Source organism: Ictalurus punctatus, chromosome 20, assembly GCF_001660625.3.
Source record: "Ictalurus punctatus breed USDA103 chromosome 20, Coco_2.0, whole genome shotgun sequence".
NCBI lineage: Eukaryota > Metazoa > Chordata > Actinopteri > Siluriformes > Ictaluridae > Ictalurus > Ictalurus punctatus.
In genome coordinates, this window is record NC_030435.2 from 17,675,098 (window position 1) to 17,695,920 (window position 20,823).

Consider the following 20,823-nt stretch of genomic DNA (forward strand, 5'->3'; position numbering starts at 1 on the left):
TGGAATGGGCTACAACACCATTGCCAAGCGGCTTGGTGAGAAGGTGACAACAGTTGGTGCGATTATTCGCAAATGGAAGAAACACAAAAGAATTGTCAATCTCCCTCGGCCTGGGGCTCCATGCAAGATCTCACCTCGTGGAGTTGCAATGATCATGAGAACAGTGAGGAATCAGCCCAGAACTACACAGGAGGATCTTGTCAATGATCTCAAGGCAGCTGGGACCATAGTCACCAAGAAAACAATTGGTAACACACTACGCCATGATGCGCAAGCATCAACTGAAAAGTTTTGTTTCTGCAAGTCCGTAGGAAGTAGATTTATTTCTTTCCCTGGTTATTGGACAAGTTAAGTGAAGTGAAGTGAGCAAAATAAATAAAAATTGCCATAGACGGTTACATCATTCTGATCGGATGCCGCACGACTGCAAACATCTGTGGTGGATCTGTGAAGCACCACTAATAAGATCTTATATTTACACAAAATGTCTAGAACATTCAGCCGTGACCCTTTTCATAGTATCAGAATTCAGCCGTGACCCTTTTCATAGTATCAGAATAGCTGCGCTGGTGTAAGATAAGATTCCTTACGTCATGGTATTACTCATTACAGCTTATCCTGGCTTATTCAATTCTTCTTTTTTCATGCTTCACTTGAAGTACTACAAACACATAATCCGGGGTCAGTGCATTACATTACATATGCCGTTATTAAAGTGTGTCTGAACAGAAAGCATGTCAGATACTGGCTCTGACGCCGATCAAAAGTGTGCTGAGTCTGATCTGAGGTTATACATTTCATTGCAGGCCCATGATGACCCCTGTGAGCCGTTGCTGCCACAGCTAGTCAGAAGCTGCACCATGGCCAAGCCGGGGACCGACAGAGATGGAGCCATGGTGGAAAAGATGACCGGGAAGAAGGTGACACAACCACTAATGATACTTTTATTGTTATTACACCTGGTTTGGTTTTTTGCTAATGTTAGTTTCACACAGCAATATACAGGTGCACCTCAAAACATTAGAATATTGTGGAAAAGTTCTCTTTTTTTTTTTTTCAAAATTTAGTTGAAAAAGTGGAGCTTTCATGTATTCTAGATTCGTTACACATAAAGTAAAATATTCCAAGCATTTTATTTTGCTTTAAATCTTGATGACTACAGCTTACAGCTCATGGAAATCAAAAATCCAGTATCTCAAAATATTAGAATAAAGAATTTATAATACAGAAATGCCACAGTGTCGTATTCCTAGTGACAAGCCACTCCTGAACCAGAGACAACGTCAGAACGTTACCTGGGCTAAGGAGAAAAACAACCGGACTGGTACTCAGTGGTCCAAAGTCTTCTTTTCAGATGAAAGTAAATTTTGGATTTGATTATGAAATCAAGGTCCCAGAGTCTGGAGGAAGAGTGGAGAGGAACAGAATCCAAGCTACTTGAAGTCCAGCGTGAAGTGTCCACAGTCAGTGATGATTTGGGGGGCCATGTCATCTGCTGGTGTTGGTCCACTGTGTTTTCTCAAGTCGATAGTCGATAGTGCAGCGTTTACCAGGAGATATTAGAGCACTTCATGCTTCCATCTACTGACAAGCTTTATGGCTTGATGCTGATTTCCTTTTCCAGCAGGACTTGGCACCTGCCTGCAGTGGCAAAACTGATTTGCTGACCATGGTATTACTGTGCTTGATTGGCCAGACAACTCGCCTGACCTGAACGGGTCAGATCAGGTGAGTTGTCTGGCCAGTCACGCACAGTAAGGCTGAACCCCCTAGAGAATCGATGAGAGACACCAGACCCAATACAGAAGAGCTGAAGGCCGCTATCAAAGCAACCTGGGCTTCCAGAACACCTCAGCAGTGTCACAGGCTGATTATCTCCATGTCATGCCATATTGATGCAGTAATTCGTGCAAAAGGATTAAAGCCCTGATCCAAGTACTGAGTGCATATATGAACATAGTTTTCAGAAGCTTGACATTACTGTATTATAAATTCTTTATTCTAATATTTTACTTTACTTTTTTCACTTTGTGTAATGAATGCAAAATATATGAAAGTTCCACTTTTTTAATTAACTGACGGGCAATGCACCTGTAAGTGTTCATGGATTGGTCAGGGATTTGGTGGGGTGTGCTTTAATATACACTTCTTATTGGTTCTTTTTGGTTGGTTTTACTTTGGAGGTCATGCCAGTGCGTTTTGATTAGAGAAACGATAGAATACTATATTGGTTAACAATGAGTATGTCTTTATACATTAGAGCTGTTGATTGCTCAATTCTGCTTGGTCAGAAGGCGTTTAATTAATTTTCTGTAGCAGCAGCTCTGGCAGTTCCTTCTGCAAGTTTTATATACATTTTTAAATCAATTTCTCCAAAGAGACATTTATTTAGCATTTGGAACAGTATGAGCCATGAGAGAGGGTTTTGCAGAGCCATGAGAGAGGGTTATTTAAGGTCAGTAACAATGTCTAATGATGTAGTCCACACTCATGGAGCTATTTTGCTGATGCTAAAATATTCTTTAAAAAGTATTTAAGCTATTTTAGGGGAAAGACATGCATGTCTGTTGGTCCGTGCGTGCTCTAGAAATAAATACACTTTGTTTTGTATCAAGAGTGGTCTTTAATTTATTAATTTTTTTTCTAAAGTAACTGGTGCGTATCATTCTCATGTTATGCTGTTGTAAATAACGCAGTGCAGCCTATTCAAATGTTATTAGAGCAGGGGTCTCCAACACATCGCTCGCGAGCTACCAGTAGCTTATGGCCTGATTGTATGTAGCTCGCAAAGACATTCTGGAAACTCTTCCCATTTCATCCAATCAGATTGGCTATACAACGTCCTATCCCGCCCCTTCCACTGAAAATGTAGTATTTATTTATTTAGTATAGATGCAATGTTGAGCGCCATTTCACTCAAGTTGATGGTAACTTTACAATGGACTTTCCTGTGGGCAGCGGGCTACGAACTGAAAAGGTGAAGCAGCTGAAAGCACCAATACAAAAACAACAATCTTTATTCACCAAACCTATTAAGAGAGAAAATGGTGGACTTCAGTGACACAGCCAAGTTGGCTGTTTTCGTTTGGATGGTTTTTGATGATTTTTTCATCAAAGAGGAGTTTTTTACATTACTTCCTCTGAAAACCACAACCAGAGGAGTTGAGATCTACAACATTTTGAAGAACTACTGCATGGAAAAAACCGTGCCCCTTGAAAAGCTGGTGTCTAGGACAACAGGTGGAGCTCCAGCCGTGATGGGGTGCCACTCTGGATTTATTGCACATTGCAAGGCCGACCCAGACTTTCCTAAATTTCTGAACTATCACTGAACTATCATCAGCAGGTGATCTGCACTAAGGTTATGGGTTTTGATCATGTCAAGAAACCGGATGTTCGGATTATCAACTCAATTCGAGCAAAGTAGAAACGACACAGATGTTTCAAACTGTTTCTTTTTTTTTGATCACAGAATTTTTATTGGAAATTTGCATTTTACATCTTATAACACCCTACCCAACAGCCCCAACAAAACAAACACAGCCAAAACCAAATGAAAAGGGGGAAACAAAAAAATAATAACAAACAAACAAACAAACGAACAAACAAATAAATAAGGGAAAGATGATTTACCGTCTACCTCTCCTCGATCCACCTCCAGGGTGCGTACATCATTGAAGTAAGTAATAAATTGTTGCCATTTTCCCAAGAATGAGTCACCCCTGCCTCTGATGTTATACTTGATTTTTTCAAGTTTTAAAAAGAAGATTAAATCTTTAAGCCACACTGATATAGAGAGGGGTTGTGGAGAGGTCCAAGACAGCAATATTCTGTGCCGAGCAAGTAACGATGCAAAAGACTAAAACACTAGCTTGTTTGTGGTTCAGAGGCTGACGCTGAGATGGAAAACCAAAAATGGCAATTAAAGGACAGACATCCAATTTGATTTTAAGAACATCGGACATAGTTTCATAGAAAGAGTTCCAAAAGTTCTGCAGTTTGGGACAGAGTGCTGATATGATTGAGGTTACAGGGCGAAAGTTTGCATTTTTCACACATCAGGAACATTGGGATATATTTTAGACAGTTTACTCCTAGAGAGGTGAGCTCTGTGGACCACTTTAAATTGTATGAAACTAAGTCTAGCACAGGACGTGGTAGTACATATATTATCTAACGCTCTGCCCCAGTAATCATCCTCAAGCTCCAGGCCTAATTCCTCCTCCCAAGCACTAATGGTTTTGATATTGTAAGAATCGTTCTGTGACCAGATCGTTGCATATATCCGTGAAATAATGCCACCCTTATGAGGATTCAGCTTGAACACCTCTTCCCATGCAGATTTTGTAGGTAAGGAGGGAAAACCAGCGAATAGGGAAGAGACACAATGCCTAATTTAAAAGAAATGGAATAGGTGAGACGGAGGCAGGCTGAAGGACGAGGATAATTCAGAAAGGTTTGCAAACACATTATTAATGAAAAGATCCTCAAAGCATTTCAGACCCTTCTTTTCCCAAAAAGAAAATGTGGAATCTATAATGGAAGGGAGAAAGAGGTGGTTATTACATATTGGTGCCATGGTTGAGGCCGACATGGATTTAAAATGATGGTGAAACTGATAGAAAATTTTTAGAGAGGTACATACTATTGGATTATCCGTGTATTGTGAAAGGGGTATAGGAAGAGAGGAGAACACCATAGCAGGGAGGGAGGTTGAAATACAATACTTTGCTTCTAAGTGGCACCATGGAAGAGAGGGGGCCTGCACCCAGAGCACCAGTTTCTGAATATTAGCTGCCCAATAATAATACATGAAATTGGGAAAGGAGAGGCCATCACTTAGGCCGACTCTTTTGAAGTGAAAATTTGGAAACCCTGGGAGTTTTTCCTGCCCATATAAAAGAGGAGATTAATCGGTCTATATCCTTGAAGAAAGATTTGGGTAAAAACAAAGGGATGGACTGGAAACGGTAGAGGAATTTTGGAAGAATGTTCATTTTTACCATGTTTATTCTACCAAGAGGGGATAATGGTAGAGCTGCCCATCTTTGAAAGGCTGACTTCATGTATGAAATTAAAGGTGTAAAAATCACCATCATTAATGCAGAATAGGAACGGGTGACATTATGCATCCCATCCATTCATCTTCCACTGCTTACTCCTTCTTCAGGGTCGCAGGAAAACCTGGAGCCTATCCCAGGGAGCATCAGGTACAAGGCAGGGTACACCCTGGACAGGGTGCCAATCCATCACACAATCACATACACACTACGGGCACTTTAAACACACCAATCCGCGCATGTCTTTGGATTGGGGGAGGAAATCAGAGTACGCGGAGAACATGCAAACTCCACACACATGGCCCCGGCGGGAATCGAACCCCGGACCCTGGAGGTGTGAGGCAAACATGCTAACCACTAAGCCATTGATTGATTTATGGGGAAGCATTCACTCTTTTGTAGGTTCAGTTTATACCCTGAAAATTTCCCAAAGTCATTTAATATGGGTATAATCTCTGGAATAGATGCAATTGGATCTGTAACATAAAGTAGTAAGTTGTCAGCATATAGGGCTAGTCTATGTTCAATTCCTTTGCAAATTATACCCTGAAATACAGGAAGAGTTCTAAGCGTTATCGAGAGAGGCTCAATTGCTATGGCAAAAAGTAAGGGAGAGAGAGGACATCCCTGGCGGGTACCCCGTGACAAAGTAAAATAGTCAGATTTAGCATCGTTGGTATATATGGAAGCTTGTGGTTCCACATATAATAAACGGATCCATGAAATCAGTCCATCCCCAAAGCCGAACCTCTTTAGCACCATAAAAAGATATTCCCATTCTATCCTATCAAATGCCTTTTCTGCATCCAAAGAGATGACCACTTCAGAGGAGTCGATGATTTGCTTTGAATACAAAATACTAAGTAGAGTACGAATATTAGAAAAGGAATGCCGTCCTTTAATAAATCCGGTTTGCTCCTCTGAAATAATGCTAGGGAGAATCCCCTCTAAACGAGAGGCCAAAAGTTTGGCTAAAATCTTGACATCAACATTGAGGAGGCTAATAGGTCTGTACGAATTACATGATGTTGGGTCCTTCTCATCTTTAAGCAATAGAGTTATAGATGCTTGTCTCAATGTTTGTGGCAGCATACCTAGTTCTAAGGATTCCTTGAGTACAGCCAGAAGTAATGGGGCCAATGCAACATGAAATTTCTTATAAAATTCGGAAGGAAACCCGTCCGGGCAAGGTGATTTCTTAGATTGCAATGGATTGATTGAGTTAATGATCTCATCTAAGGTGATGGGGCTGTCAAGTTCAGATGCCAATAGAGGGTCAACTCTGGGAAAATCAATATTTCTAAGAAAATGGTCCATGTTACCTGAATTGTCAGGAGATCCAGCTGTGTATAAAGACGAGTAAAAACTTTTAAAAGTTGAATTAATTTCTACAGGATCTGAGGTTAATGCACCACTGGACTGCATAATCTGAGTAATAGAGCGTGAAGCTGCTCGGCTACGCAATTGGTGAACCAACAACCGACCAACCATATCCCCATATTCATAATAATTGGCACGTGTATGTAACAAAAGCCTCTCCGCCTCACCTGTCGATAACAAATCGAACTCTGCCTGCAAATTAAGCCTTTGTTTATGCAGCTCAGGGGTCAGGTTGAGAGCATATTGGTCATCAATGGCTCGAATATTATCAGATATCTCTTTTTTCTTATCCTTGCGTTGCTTATTGGCACTGTCCCCTTAAGAAGGCCTTTAGAGTTTCCCAAAGTAAAGAGTAAGAGATTGAATCAGTTTGATTAGTAAGAAGAAAATCATCTATCGAAGTAGAGATATACTTGCAAAATGCTGAAACGGATAAAAGTAGAGCCTCCATGGTGGACGAAAGGCGCGATGTTAAAGTAGACGAATGTCAAGACTTAAAGGAGCGTGGTCTGAAATAACAATTGGTAGATATTCAGAGTTTACATCCCGAGAAATCAGGGAGTTATTAATAAGAAAGTAATCAATGCGAGAAAAAGATTTATGTACGAAGAATATTTTCTCACTGTGGGGTTAAAATACCTCCATGGATCCATGTAACCATTCTGAACCATAAACTCAGACAATACCTTTGCCATTGCAGAGGGAGCCTTTGCAACAGCAATAGATTTGTCCAAAACTGGGTCAGTAACACAGTTTAAATCTCAAATCTCAAATATCAAGAGATGTGTGTTCAAAGCAGGAATTTTTGACAACAAATTCTGAGCTAAAGGAGCATTATCAAAATTCGGGGCATATACATTCACCAAAACTACTGGCGTCTGTGAAATTTTCCCTTCCACAATCACAAATCTACCATTTACATCAGAAATAACTTTATCAAAAGAAGAGGGCACAGTCTTACTTATCAGAATAGAAACTCCCCTGGACCTGGAATCAAAATTGGAGTGGAATATATGTGATGTCCAGCGAGCTTGGAGTCTGCATTGATCCCTAAGACGGAGATGAGTTTCCTGAAGAAATGCAATGTTAGGTTTTTGTAGTTTTAAATGTGTCAAAATCTTCTATCTTTTAATGGGACCATTCAGACCTTTCACATTCCAACTTAGGAATCTGATCGAGCTTCCGGTATTTTCCATCAATTTAGATTAATATAGAATGGAGTACAGAGAGGTTGATATCAATAGGAAAGGGGAAAAATGAAAAAAAAAAAAAAAAAAAACCAAGCAAAAAAAAACAACAACAACACAGCATCCCCCCATCTCCCACCCCACCCTCCCCACTCTGAACATCAGTTAATTTCTCTCCATTCCCAAACAATGGAGGCAGAACCCTACAACACTGGAACATCCGATACTTGTAAACCATACCTATTCTTGTTGTGTGAAGTCACTCCCAAGCATAAAAGGTGCCACAGTGACCATGTATCTCAGACAACCTATAGATTCACATGGAAACTGATATAGTTGCCCACACTCGCATAGTTTTACAGTCACATTACAGGTATTAATAAATTGGTTAACTGTCATGTAGGAAGATTAAGATGGAGGATACCGTTTTGGGGACAGTCGAATTGCAGTCTCTCATCACCGAGGCATATCCGAATCAAAACTCTGGGCCTTTGATTCTCTCGGTCCTCCGAGGGCGCAGGGCCAATACGGTGCGTTCTATCCAGCAATGGAGTGGTTGGGAAGATTTCTGAGCCGAGGACATCCTGGAAAAATTTGGACATAAACGTTACTGGATCACTCCCTTCTTCTGGATTGCAGCGCTGGATTGCAGCGCCGTGAGCGGGACTCCAGGTCCTTCATTTTATTGGTGAATTGTTTGTTAGCCGAAGTTAGCTGTAGCACCGTCTGTTCCAGTGCTACAATGCAGTCACTGTAATTGTTCAGGTGCTGGTCAAGCTCGTCAATACGCCATCCTTGTGATTCAATGCCCGATTTAAAACTCTCAAAAGACGCAACAACTGGGGCCAAAGCTGAGTCAATATTTGCTTTCACCTGTACTGCGATGGTAGATGTTAGCTCTGTGATTAAAGTGGTGCGGAGATTTTCCAAGTCCAGCGGTAGCTTGTCGCCATGACTCGTCATGCTTGGTGAAGATTTAGGTTTCCGTAGTCTTTCAGAAGCCATGACTCCTTTCTGGTTATAATTGTAGACTGAGTAATTGAAAATGAACGCACCAAATGTCTTAGAAAAGATTCAGGTTGCCTGAAAAGCACAATTAAAATATAAAATGCTCGGGAGCTCACTCCACGCTTGCCTTCTCACTCACATGCTCAGCCGGAATCCTCAAACTGTTTCTTGATGAAATTTCTGCAGAGTATAAGGATCTCCTCCTTCACAGATTCTGTTTTCTTCTCTGACTCCTTCAGGTGTATATCAGTTTGTTAATTTGAGAGTTACGATACATTATGTGAAAGATTGTAAGTATTGTATGACATGAGTAGCTCTGACACTTTCTTTAAAAAAAAAACAAAAAACAAAAACTCTCAAATAAAAAAAGGTTGGAGACCCCTGTATTAGAGCCAAAGAGGTGAACGTGAAAATGAAACTTTATCGCAGTAAGACAAGCACTTAGGCTCATTTATGTCATTTTTCTGCAGATCAATGTAAACGTCATTTATCTCGGACTGGGTTTGCTCAAGAATATGTGTGACGTGCTCGAACTTAGATGTATTTGTGGTGTTCCACGTTACTATGTCGAATTCAGAATAGAATCACTGTTGTGTTGTTTTTCTTCTGTGTAAAGATAAAATCTCCCCATTTACCAAAACGCCGAAGCTGGATCGGAGTGAGATTATGGGGAAGCCGAAGTCTTCCATGAAACGCAAGCTCTCCTTCAGTGTCAGTCCGCCCTGTAACGAGAAACGGGACTCAGACACAGGTCAGTTTCATTCTGGTAGAAAATTCCAGTAGCTTTCATGCGCTTCTACACTGCCTCTTGTGGTTAGTTCTGGAAACGGTTAAACATGCAGAGTGTACCGCTGTGCCTTTTCCCCTCTGGAGTTATATAACAGTTGAGCCAATGTCTTTGAATGTGGAAGACAAGGAAATGTTATTCATATGTGTTGGCTGGGAGAGCGACTGGAAATAGCTGTTTTGACTGAGAATTGTATTTCCTGTAAGAATATGGGATTTTAGTGTCTCTACTTCTTTGTACTGAAAGGAGAAGCGAAGAAAACAATATTTCTTTCAGCTCATTATGTCGAAGTTGTGGATGTGGTTGTTAAGCTGTGGGGTTTTACTTTATTCCATCAAGGGAATATGGATATGTACAAGAACTTATGCTTGTTATCCTAATAGGAGGTGAATCCCTTTTGCAATATGTAAGGGGGAAATGAGACAAAATAACCCTTAGAATAGCTAACAACAATATTCTTATTCTTATTTGTTTTGGTGTATGCCCTGCTACGTATTAGAAACCTTTAAAAAAAAAAAAAAAGAAGAGGCTTTTAAGCCATCATGATTGAATTCATGATGCCTGGAATTCAAATTGATTTTTGGTGATCATCTCTTCATGCAGATAAAGATGGTCCTGATAAGAAGAGGGTAAAAAAGGAGTCTGGGGGTAAGAAGTCCACCCCTGTGAATATTTTGTTTGGTTACCCACTGTCTGAACGCTTGCAGATGGCCCTGGTGATGCAGATGACAGCAAGGGACAACAGTCCAGGTAATTGCAGCTGCCTGACATGAACTGTATGTGGAATTGTCAATTTTCTGTTGAACCTTATAACTGGGGATCTTCCAGTCATACAAGATGTGCAAAACGTCTCCTTACTTAGATTGCCTCTGAATTTTTTTTTTTGACATGTTGTCAAAAATGATATTCTGCTCTTACTTCCCTTTATTCTAACCAAGACTGATTACTGTTGTACTACTTTTTTAGTACAGTACTATTTTCCCCAGAAGATATATGTAGATAGATAGATAGATAGATAGATAGATAGATAGATAGATAGATAGATAGATAGATTATATACATACATTACAGGTAAAAAGTTTGACTGAAATGTTTCTCATGATCTTAAAAATTGTGTATGATTTAATTATTTGAAATCGGTGTTGCAGACAAAAATATAATTGTGCCAATGTATTAATTTATTTAATTAGAACACTAACATTTTATTTAAATATTAAAATAAAAATAAATAAATAAAAAAAAATAAACGTTTTTAAATGGATGACTTGGAGCGTAATATTCAGAAAAGCAGCCGATTAATGTCCAGCATAGGTGGGAACTCCTTTAATACTGTTTAAAATGCATCTCAGGGAGATTCTTTAAGAAATCGGTTGAGAAAATCCCAAGAATACATTTCTGGAAATTCTCTGCAAAAAGGGTGTCTACATTGAAGATGCTAAAATGTGAAATTATTTTGATTTACATTGGATTTTTTTTTATCACAACATAATTCCCATAGTTCCATTTATGTTACTCCAGAGTTTTAATGACTTTATTATTATTATTCTAAAACGTGGAGAAAAAATAAAGATTGAGTGTTTCTAAACTTTTGACCGGTAGTGTATGTATGTATGTATGTATGTATGTATGTATGTATATATATATATATATATATATATATATATATATATATATACACACACACACACACACACACACACACACACACACACACAGTACTGTACATATACACACAGTACTGTACAAAAGTCACATGCAAAGAAATGCTGTATAGCAAACATGCCTTCAAAAATAATGAAATTAAATGTTTCTATATTTTTTAAACATACTATGAAAATCAGTAAACAGTAATCAATAAAACAGTAAATATTTGTTGTTGTGATAACCCTTTGCTTAAAAAATAGTAGTCTCCCATACTATTAGTGCAGTTTTATAAGGAAATGAGATGTAGGTTTGATTGAGCATCTTGCAGAAACAGTCACGGTTCTTCTGGAGACTTTGACTGTCGCACTTGTTTCTTATTTTTGCAGCAAAACCCAACAACCTTCATTATGTTTTTTTTTTTTTTTTTTTTGTCTGAAAAGTGTCTCTTACATAATATGCTGCTTTCTTTACTGACATACAAAAAAATTTCTGTAACATTTAATTTCGTACTGGAAAACTAATGTTTAGGAATCTAAAATGTTTTTTGTACTGACTTGATAATGTAGAAGACATATGAAATAAAAATGTAGAACTATAGGTTTGTACTAAAAAACAAGTGTGCCTAAGACTTTTGCACAGTACTGTGTATGTATATGTATATAAAATATTCTTTCCTTCAATGCAGACACAACGCCAAGCCAACCCTCCCAAGCTCCAAAGATGCCAAATAACTCCCCTTCGCGTCAGAAAGACAAGGTGAACAAGAGGAATGCGCATGGAGAAACACCGCTGCACATGGCTGCCTTCAGAGGGGATGTCAAACAAGTCAAAGAGCTGATTGGACTAGGGGCTGATGTAAATGTGAAGGATTTTGCAGGTAACGTTGTCTTTGAACATGGTAATTTTTTATGCATTATTTACTCTTCTAATGAATGGTCAACTCTGTTTTTGTAATTTGAACACATCTACATGAAGCTTGCAACCATGGTTACTATGATGTAGCAAAGGTTTTTATTGGTGCAGGAGCTGAGGTGAACACACGGGGATTGGACGATGATACCCCTCTTCATGATGCCTCCAGCAGTGGACACAAAGATGTAAGTTTCTTTACAGCACTCTCTTATAATTCCAGTGTATTCTTTGGATACAATGTTTATAAATGACATAACTATTCAAAGAAGCCATACTGACTGTTAACCAGGTTATTTAATTCTCACCAGTGTTTTTATTTTTTTGCCAGCTGATTTATGTACCTACTCTTTTGCAGATTGTGAAGTTACTCTTGCAGCATGGAGGAAATGCTTTCCAGGCAAACACGAGAGGCGAGCAGCCGGTGGACTTTGCTGATTCTCAGGAGGTTGAGCAGTTACTAAAGGGGGAGATCCCATTGTCTGACCCAGATGACAGCTCTTCAAATCTACACTACATTGCCAAAGGTTTGACACCTCACCTATATATGGGTTTTCCCCAAACTGTTGCAACAAAATTGGAAGCACAGAATTGTATAAGATGTCTTTGTATGTTGTACCATTAAGATTTCCCTTCACTGGAACTAGGGGGTCTAAACCTGTTCCAGCATGATAATGCCCCTGTGCACAAAGGGAGGGTGGTCCATGAAGACATGGTTTACCAAGGTTGTAAGAACTTGAGTGACTTGCACAGAACCCTGACCTCAACCCGGTTGAACAGCTTTGGGATGAACTGGAACGCTGAGTGTACCTCAAGCCACCTCACTGCCCAACGTCAGTGCCTTACCTCACTAAAGCTCTTGTAGCTGAATGCCACGCTCCAAAATCTAGTGGAAAGTCTTCCCAGAAGAGTGGAGGTTATTATAACAACAACAAAGGGTGTTGGGGCTAAATCTGGAATGGGATGTTCACAAAGCACATACGGATGTGATGGTCAGGTGTCCACAAACTTTTGGCCATATAGCATGTCTTGCTCAGTTTTGGTCGGTTCATTATCTGTGGGTTTTGCTATTGCATGCTTATACATAATACTTAATGCAATACTTAATGCCACTTTTTTATCTAAATGTTGAATATTTGTTTATTGATTATGTTCCTGCTACATGTTGTAGACTCTGAGGACCCTCCGTCAGTCAACCGCTCTAGTGTAGATGAGAATATGGAGTACTCAGACACCGAAATGGACTCTGATGGCAAATATGAGTTCAAGGACGAGGAAGAGGAGGAAGACCTGAGCAAGGCCCTAAATGACAGATACATCCTGAGACGAGAAACGCGTCAGAAAGAGAAGGAGGAAAAAAACCATTACACACCCAAACAGACCAACAAGAGTGATCAGACAACGTCATCCTGCAAATTAAAAAAGCCAAAGTCATCCCGAGTCCTCTACAGCAGTTCAGATAGCTCCAACAATGAAATGGAGGCTCCATCAGAACGAAAGTGTTCACCGACCAGGTCACTCTGCAACGATACTCACAAAACAGAAAGCAGGACAAAAAGAGAAAGCTTAACCCTAATGGCATCAGAAAAAGTTAAAGCGAACAAAAAGAAGAATAAGAGCCAAAGCAAAAACAAGGAAAATCAAGAGGTTCAAGAGGACGGAAAAGAAAACAGCAAGTCTCTTCTTTTTTCTATAGCGACAGTGTCTGCCAACTCTGATAAAAGTGTTCAAGAGGAAAACTCTTTCAAAATGTCCTTCAGCCCAAAGGACGATTCGTCAGTGCATCTTTTTCACTTGTCGGCTGTGAAATCCCCAAAGCTCAATTACAGCCAAACTGACAAGCAGATGACTCCATTAAAACAGGAAAATGATAAGACTTTTGTCTCCATTGGAGATGGATCCTGCAATATGGATAGTGTCAAGTATAACCACTACACAGATTCAGACTACACAGAAGGTTCCAGTAGTAAGAGCTCTATGCACAAGGACAAAAGCAAACATCACTATAAGGAACACAGCTTGGAAGGAGATGACCGAAGCTCCAGCCCTTTTAAAGATGCCAGTTTAAGCAACAGTATGGATGGCTCTGAAGGAGCCTTCAGGAAGGCTGACAAAGATGGTAAGGTTGTCAAGAAGCATAAGCTAAAACACAAGGAGATGGACAAGTGCAGGAAAGACTACGAGTCTGATAGGAATTGGCATCGCCATAAAAAACTACGGAAAGATGGACATAGGAACATGCAGTTTGACCGAGAATTTTGGAAGGAGAATTTCTTAAAAAGTGATGAGAATGAAGAACTTAAAGGGAAATGTGAGACACCAGGCAGTTGCTCTCCTCAGAAGTCCCTTGACTCATCACCAATTAAAGAAGAAAATGCCACTTTAAAAGACAAACACTCGATCTGCAACAGCATTAAGGAGAGAAAACAAAAAGACGAGCGAGAGAAAGACAAACTCATAAAAAAAGAGAAGAAAGAGGTGGCATATAAAGATGCTCAAGGAGGAAAGGACTGGAAAGGGGCTGAAAATGATGACTGGACAGAAAGTCTTAACTTGTTACGGAAGCCTGAAGACTCTCTTCCAAGTCCTTGTGTTAAAGAGGAGGTAGAAGACAGGCCTCTAACTGGAAACTTGGTTGATCACAATCAGCTAGAGACCACAGAGAAGAGCTCTAGAGAGAGAAATGATAAACGGCTACCCACGAAGGTCCGACAATCTGAAAAAGAGCGGCACAAGGAAAAGGACAAGGATAAAGAGAGGTCACAGCAGAGTAGGGACAGCAAACTCGGTAAAGCAAAGCCTGTTGAGTCAGAGTTGGACAGGTCCAAATCCAAAGCCTCCTCTGCACAAAAGGAAACCCGTCCCAATGTGAAAAGATTGGGTAATGATGACCTCATGCAGACCAGCTTTGAACAAATGTTTAGCCTGAAGGATCAGGAGATTGAGCAGTGGCGTAAGAAACACTTGGAAAAGATCAAGCAAAAAGCGAGGGAAAGGCTGAAACAACGGCCAGGAGCCGACTCTGGGAAGCAGAAGAACAAAGATAAAGCAAGAATTTCCACTTCCAGTGAACCAAACAAAGAACTCTTGCACTCCAAGGGCTCAGAAACCCCAGAGGTTTCCAGTCGTGAGAAAATCTTAAAGGATGCAACTAATGGAAGGACGCTTTCACTAGATGTGAAGATTCTCTCATGTTTTGGAAAGACTGGGCTTATACCTGAAGCGGAACATTCTGTCGGTGTTGAGGATGCAAGTGGTGGTTCAAGCAGTCAGTTTGCATGTGTATCTAACTCTCAAGATACTTCAGTAAAAGATTTTGCAGATCAACAAACTAGCCTTTCACAAGCCAGCAGTTTGTTGCCAACTACAGTAGAGGTCAGCAAGCTAAACATGGATACTTCACCAGAGCAACTTGACAGCTCTGACACAGAAATGACAGACGGCTCAAACAGAAATTCCTCGTTAGCACCTGTGTCCCAGGTTGCATCAGCTGCATCCTCACAGTCAGATCAAAGCTTCTCCACCAAAACACCTACACATTCAATTAGCCTGAAGTGGCATTCTGTCGCAGAACCCAATAATAACCACCCAGCAAGGACAGCCGTTGATTTGGGACTAGAGCAAAGAGCAAGAAGTCTGTCAGTGGGTCCTGAAAGTATAATGGAGGTCAGATGCATGGAGAACATTTCTGGTGGGAGCAGAATGGATTGGACATCTAGCCAAGCTCCATCCATAAGCTCTTGTAGGATCAGTTCTGAGGAGTCTACTAAAACAATTCCATGTGCAGCCAGTGTGGTCAGAGATTCTCAGCCGGTTACAGAAAAGATTTCGCAAGATGACTGCAAGTCAGGTCTCTTCAATGAGAACGCAGGTGCAGCTGATGGACAGCTGGAGACAAACGAGCATAGTTTGCCTCTCCCTTCAATTTCAAATGTCCCTCATTGTGCTAGTCCTGAACAGACAGCTGAAGAGCCAATGGAAGTATCCAGGGAAGAGCCAGACAATAGCCAGGTCATTTCCGAGACACAAATAGAGAAAGCGGTGACAACAGAGGATGCTGCTCAAACCCAACTTCCCTCGCATGCTAAAGCACATGTCGATGTGGAGATGCCAGATCCGCGTGCTGTTGAAGAGAAATCAGCAAAGCCAGATACTCCATCAGATGGAGATCACAGTCTGGGTTGCACTAGGATTCAACTCGATTGTCATTCAGAAATAACCAGTGGAGCAACATCTGGAAGCTCTTCTCCATTGTCAGTGGCAGACAGTGATTCGACTGGAACCAGGAAAAAAGTGACACCTCTAGATAACGAGGTTGACCTCCGGGTCGCTCATTCAAGGAAACAAAACATGCCCAGAATTTCTCCTTCAACCCAAGCCAGCCTTTCAGCCCAGCAGATCAAGGAAAAGACCCAGCAGTCTTTGGCAGAAATCGTGGACTCGCTAAAGCTTGAGGAATTTCAGCCCTACCAGACAGAAAGAGCTAACCCTTATTATGAGTTCCTGCACATACGCAGAAAGCTTGAGGAGAAGAGGAAAGTGCTATGTAGCATCATTCCTCAAGCACCACAATACTATGATGATGTTACATTCAATGGGTCCTACTTGCCTGATGGGAATCCGCTGAGCAAGCTCTGTATTCCAACGGTGAGCCACTTACGATTGTATTTTTGTACTGTATTTACGGTATTTATTACATGACTGTATGGATTCATGCATTTATTTATTTTTATTAGATAACACCACCACCCTCACTACCTGAACCACTAAAAGAGATGTTCAAAAAGCAGGAGATTGTGCGCATGAAGCTCCGCTTGCAGCACAGCATTGAAAGGGTAAGTGGCTTTTTCGAAATAAATTTCTTTCTCAGTGTAGCAGATAAAGCTAACCTGGTTAAGTTCCAGGGTTCCAGTGCTTCACAGTTTACTGTAGTCCTAATCTGTGAGATCTAATTAGTAAATAAGTTGAATAATGTTGGAGGAGGTTGTATCCTGCTGTTTTATATTACATGCTCCAATGTTTTTTCTTTTCCTCCTCACAGGAAAAGTTGATTGTCTCCAAAGAGCAACAAGTCCTGCATGTCCATTATTGTGCTGCAGGAACGTTAGCCAATCAGACACTACCCTTCAGTGCTTGCACGGTCTTGTTGGACGCAGAAGTATACAACATGCCCCAGGATGTACAGGCACGTTAACTGCCAGTCTGGCCTGTATAAGACTATCATGTTATTGGTTGTGCTGCAATATATATTTTCCTAGTGTCCTTATGGTGACTCTGTTGATGATACATGGCCTAGTCTGGAAGCATATATTTAACTCCAGTATACTGACCAGAAAAATGCTCCCACCTTTAGTGGCTGAAATGCCTCATAGTCCTACTTCAGACTTTCATAACACTGTGTTGAAAATGCAGTCGAGCCATTTACTTTAGCCAGTGTCGTACAATCTTGGGAATTGTATTTTGGCTCGGGTTTCTGAATAAAAAGATTCTTAGAAAACTTCTGTATTGGCAACTAGTCAAAAAGAAAATAATGAAGTGACCTTTTTTTGTTTTATACTCATGTGTATTGTTTGCTTGCGTGGCAGGGAGATGATGGGAAAACCTCAGTGAGAGATCGGTTTAACGCGAGACAGTTCATGTCTTGGCTTCAGGATGTGGATGACAAATTTGAGAAGTTAAAGGTAACTATATTATTGAATATTCAATGAAATGACATATCAAAGTTCACAGAGCAGTGTGTAATGTTGAATTTGGTTTGTAAGGCATTTATGTCATAACGGTTTGCGTTACTCTGGCTTTTGTCTGTCCCAGACATGTCTCTTGATGAGGCAGCAGCATGAGGCCGCAGCTATTAATGTCCTTCAGCGATTAAAGTGGCAGCTGAAGCTACAGGAGCTGGACCCTGCCACTTACAAATCAACCAGCATCTTTGAAATCCCAGAGTTTCACATCCCACTTGTCGAGGTCAACGATGTTTGACCTCACTCCGACATAACAGCAGTGAGTCGGTGGTCAGATAGTAAAGAACTGACGAGGCTCGTCTCTCCAGGACTTGAGAGGAGTAGAGAAACACAAAGCACTTGTTTTGGGCGAGCTGCAGTGTGCATCTGTGTGTCGTGCAGTCTTGCACCATATGATCAGACACTCCAGAGAAATAATAATAATAATAATAATAAAAACATTTCTCCATCTCTCGCAGTATTTGTGTTGTAAAGTCATTTCAAAAAGAGTGTCTGCCAAAAGACTAAACGCATTGCGTCCCTGAAGGTCCAATTACTTTTCTCTGTATCAGCTCTTGTTTGAAGACACTTACCTACTCCAGATGCACTTTTGTCACAAGAATCCAGTGCAAAACATATGTAGTGAGGTGTGCCGTGACTAAAATGTCATCCTTATTAACTACCTGGCCAATGAGCTCTCTTCCTACCATAATATATAAGCTGTTGTTTAGGCCTCACGGAATGCGTCATGGTCGAAAACTCGCCCCTTCCTTTCGTTGCTACGGACTGCAGTGGTATGTGCTGTTAGCTTTGTCGCTTAGCTGTGTGATGCTAGCGTTGTCCACTTATCATGCGATTTATTTGTTTAGTGTGACGTTGGGCTACCGAGACTGTGTATGTGTGGTGTGCTGCTTGCTCTCAGTGTAGTGTGCAGTCAGGCCTCTCATCTGTGTAGCATGGCAGTTTAACGTAGCCCTGGTCGGAGCGCCAGTTGCTGCTGTCACAACTATTAAACAAGCTATCATATGGTTTTCGGTTTCCGGATCACGGTAGGTAAATCGCTTAGTTCAATTATTTGAGCTAAATGATTTTGTATGCTTTCCAAATTGAGGTTGTAACACCTGTTTGTTGTTCTTAGGGTCCTTGATATTGCATGCGTTAAGGCAGACTGAGTGAGTGCGGTCGTTTTGGTATAGCTCCTCCCCCTTACTCGCAGAGCCACCTTGCTGCTTTGGGGCTGCTTTGGGGCTGCTTTGGGGCTGCTTTGGGGCTGCTTTGGGGCTGCTTTGGGGCTGCTTTGGGGCTGCTTTGGGGCTGCTTTGGGGCTGCTTTGGGGCTGCTTGATTTTGTTGCTTCAGTTTGTTTTGCCTTTTACTTTGTGCTTGTTTGTGTTTTAATTTGCTTTATTTTGTTCTGCTTTGTTTTGTTATTTTGTGTTGGTTACTGTCACTAACATCAGTTTTCTTTAATTCAACTGTGTTGTAACAATCTGTATCAATTATGCTGATACTGCTGTGCAGTAGTAGTCATTTTGGTCAGCTTTGGTAAACTTGCTACCTGCAATCAGTTTGAGTGTGGGGTTATCTTTGTTTTTGTGATAGTAAGTTTGTCTTTGTTTTGTTTTATTCTTTTGTTTGTCTGCTTTGAGTGTATTGTAATTGATTTTGTGTGTTTTTGTTTTCTCCTTGGAGGAGCTGAGTGCTTCCTGAGGCTGTGGGGGAGTTCTTTGCTGCACCTTTGGCTTTACTTAATTAAGGGTTGTTATTATTGCTGTGTTTATTTGCAGTGAATTTTGTGGGTATGATTCTGATTAGTGGGGTGCTTTTCCCTTTTGTATAGCTGGTGCTGTCGTACTAGCCTGCCCTTCATACAGGAAGCCTCAGTCCTCCTATGATTATAGTTAATGTGACTGTTTTATTTGACCAATGCTTGACTGCGTTGGATGTTTCTTCTAAAATAATTCTTGGCAGGTCTTTTTAACTTCAAAATAAAATGTATTTTTATATGGAAACCCATGCCTCTTGCCTGTTCTAAGTGGAACGTACTTACATGTCTTTATTTTGGTTATTTCCCCGTTTTCTCAGGGTGGCGTGGTTTGTACAAAACGAAACGAACGAGCCACATTGCTACACATAGATTCTTACAGCTGCTGGCTTTAGGTCCAAACTGAAATGCACTTAAACTTCCCTGTTGCAGTAAAGTAGAACCGCAGGCAGAGCTGCATGTAGGAGATCCAACCAGCAGACGGCGATGCCTACCCTCAATGATCAGAGGAAGAACACGAGAGAGGGGAAACGTTAGAAGTTAAACACTTTATCGCTCCTGTGATACGACAGAGAGGTCTCGTTCCAACTCGTTTCAAAAAGTGTGTTCATGATGTATAGAATGTTCTCTTCATTCTTTTTTTCTTTCTTTTTTTAAACTTATTTTATACATACTGATGGTTCATTTGTAAATAGCCATGTAATAATTATTTTTAACTTGTTAGAAGAAGAAAATAACAGAAAGGAAGTTAATAGATATTTTGATTGTAAACTTTTCGTCAAATGTTTAATGGACCAAAGTTGGTTTTATATTGAGTGTCCTCTCTGTTGTTGATGTTGGCTTAACTCTTTAAGCATGTGTTTTTGAATTGTTTGTTACGTTTCTTCTTCTACACGTTTCCTCCTACATTAATCACAGCAGGTGTTTTTTGACATGTGATTTCTATGCTGTGCATGCATTGCAGGTTTGTAATTTTTTTTTGTTTCTTTTTTTCCCCCGAAAAGATGTGCTGTGATGAGGTTTATGTAAGTGGTCCTGCTTTTTCCTGCCTTTTTGTCGTCTTCTTGGTAACACTCACTTCCTCCCCGTTGTGTCTTGCGCACATTGAGAGAAAACAGCGTCGATGTGTCTTCTCGTTAGAAAAAGGAAACATACTTTTACACTTTTAATGAGATCACAACAAAGCCTATTTTTTTTTTACAACACGCCTTTTGAACGATGGTTCTTAAAATATGTCTATTTTAATATTTACTTGTTACAGGATAATGTACATAATTGTAATATATACCTGAATAAATTTGATTGGTTGTGAACTTTTTTAATGTCGTGTCCATCTTCTTATAAACACTCCATACCATAGAGCA

The 20,823-nt window shown here is 40.5% G+C and overlaps 1 protein-coding gene across 1 annotated transcript; it reads left to right on the top strand.

Moving 5' to 3' along the window:
* The first annotated feature begins 4 nt into the window (after window positions 1-4).
* On the top strand, window positions 5-20,763 carry LOC124629308 (ankyrin repeat domain-containing protein 12-like). The gene is made up of 12 exons (XM_047162802.2): window positions 5-43; window positions 807-920; window positions 9,218-9,386; window positions 10,026-10,172; window positions 11,752-11,943; window positions 12,090-12,163; window positions 12,334-12,502; window positions 13,147-16,622; window positions 16,712-16,810; window positions 17,017-17,160; window positions 17,561-17,656; window positions 17,787-20,763. The coding sequence occupies exons 1-12, from the start codon at window positions 5-7 to the stop codon at window positions 17,952-17,954; spliced, it is 4,887 nt and encodes a 1,628-aa protein (XP_047018758.2). The 3' UTR covers window positions 17,955-20,763.
* The last annotated feature ends 60 nt before the right edge of the window (window positions 20,764-20,823 follow it).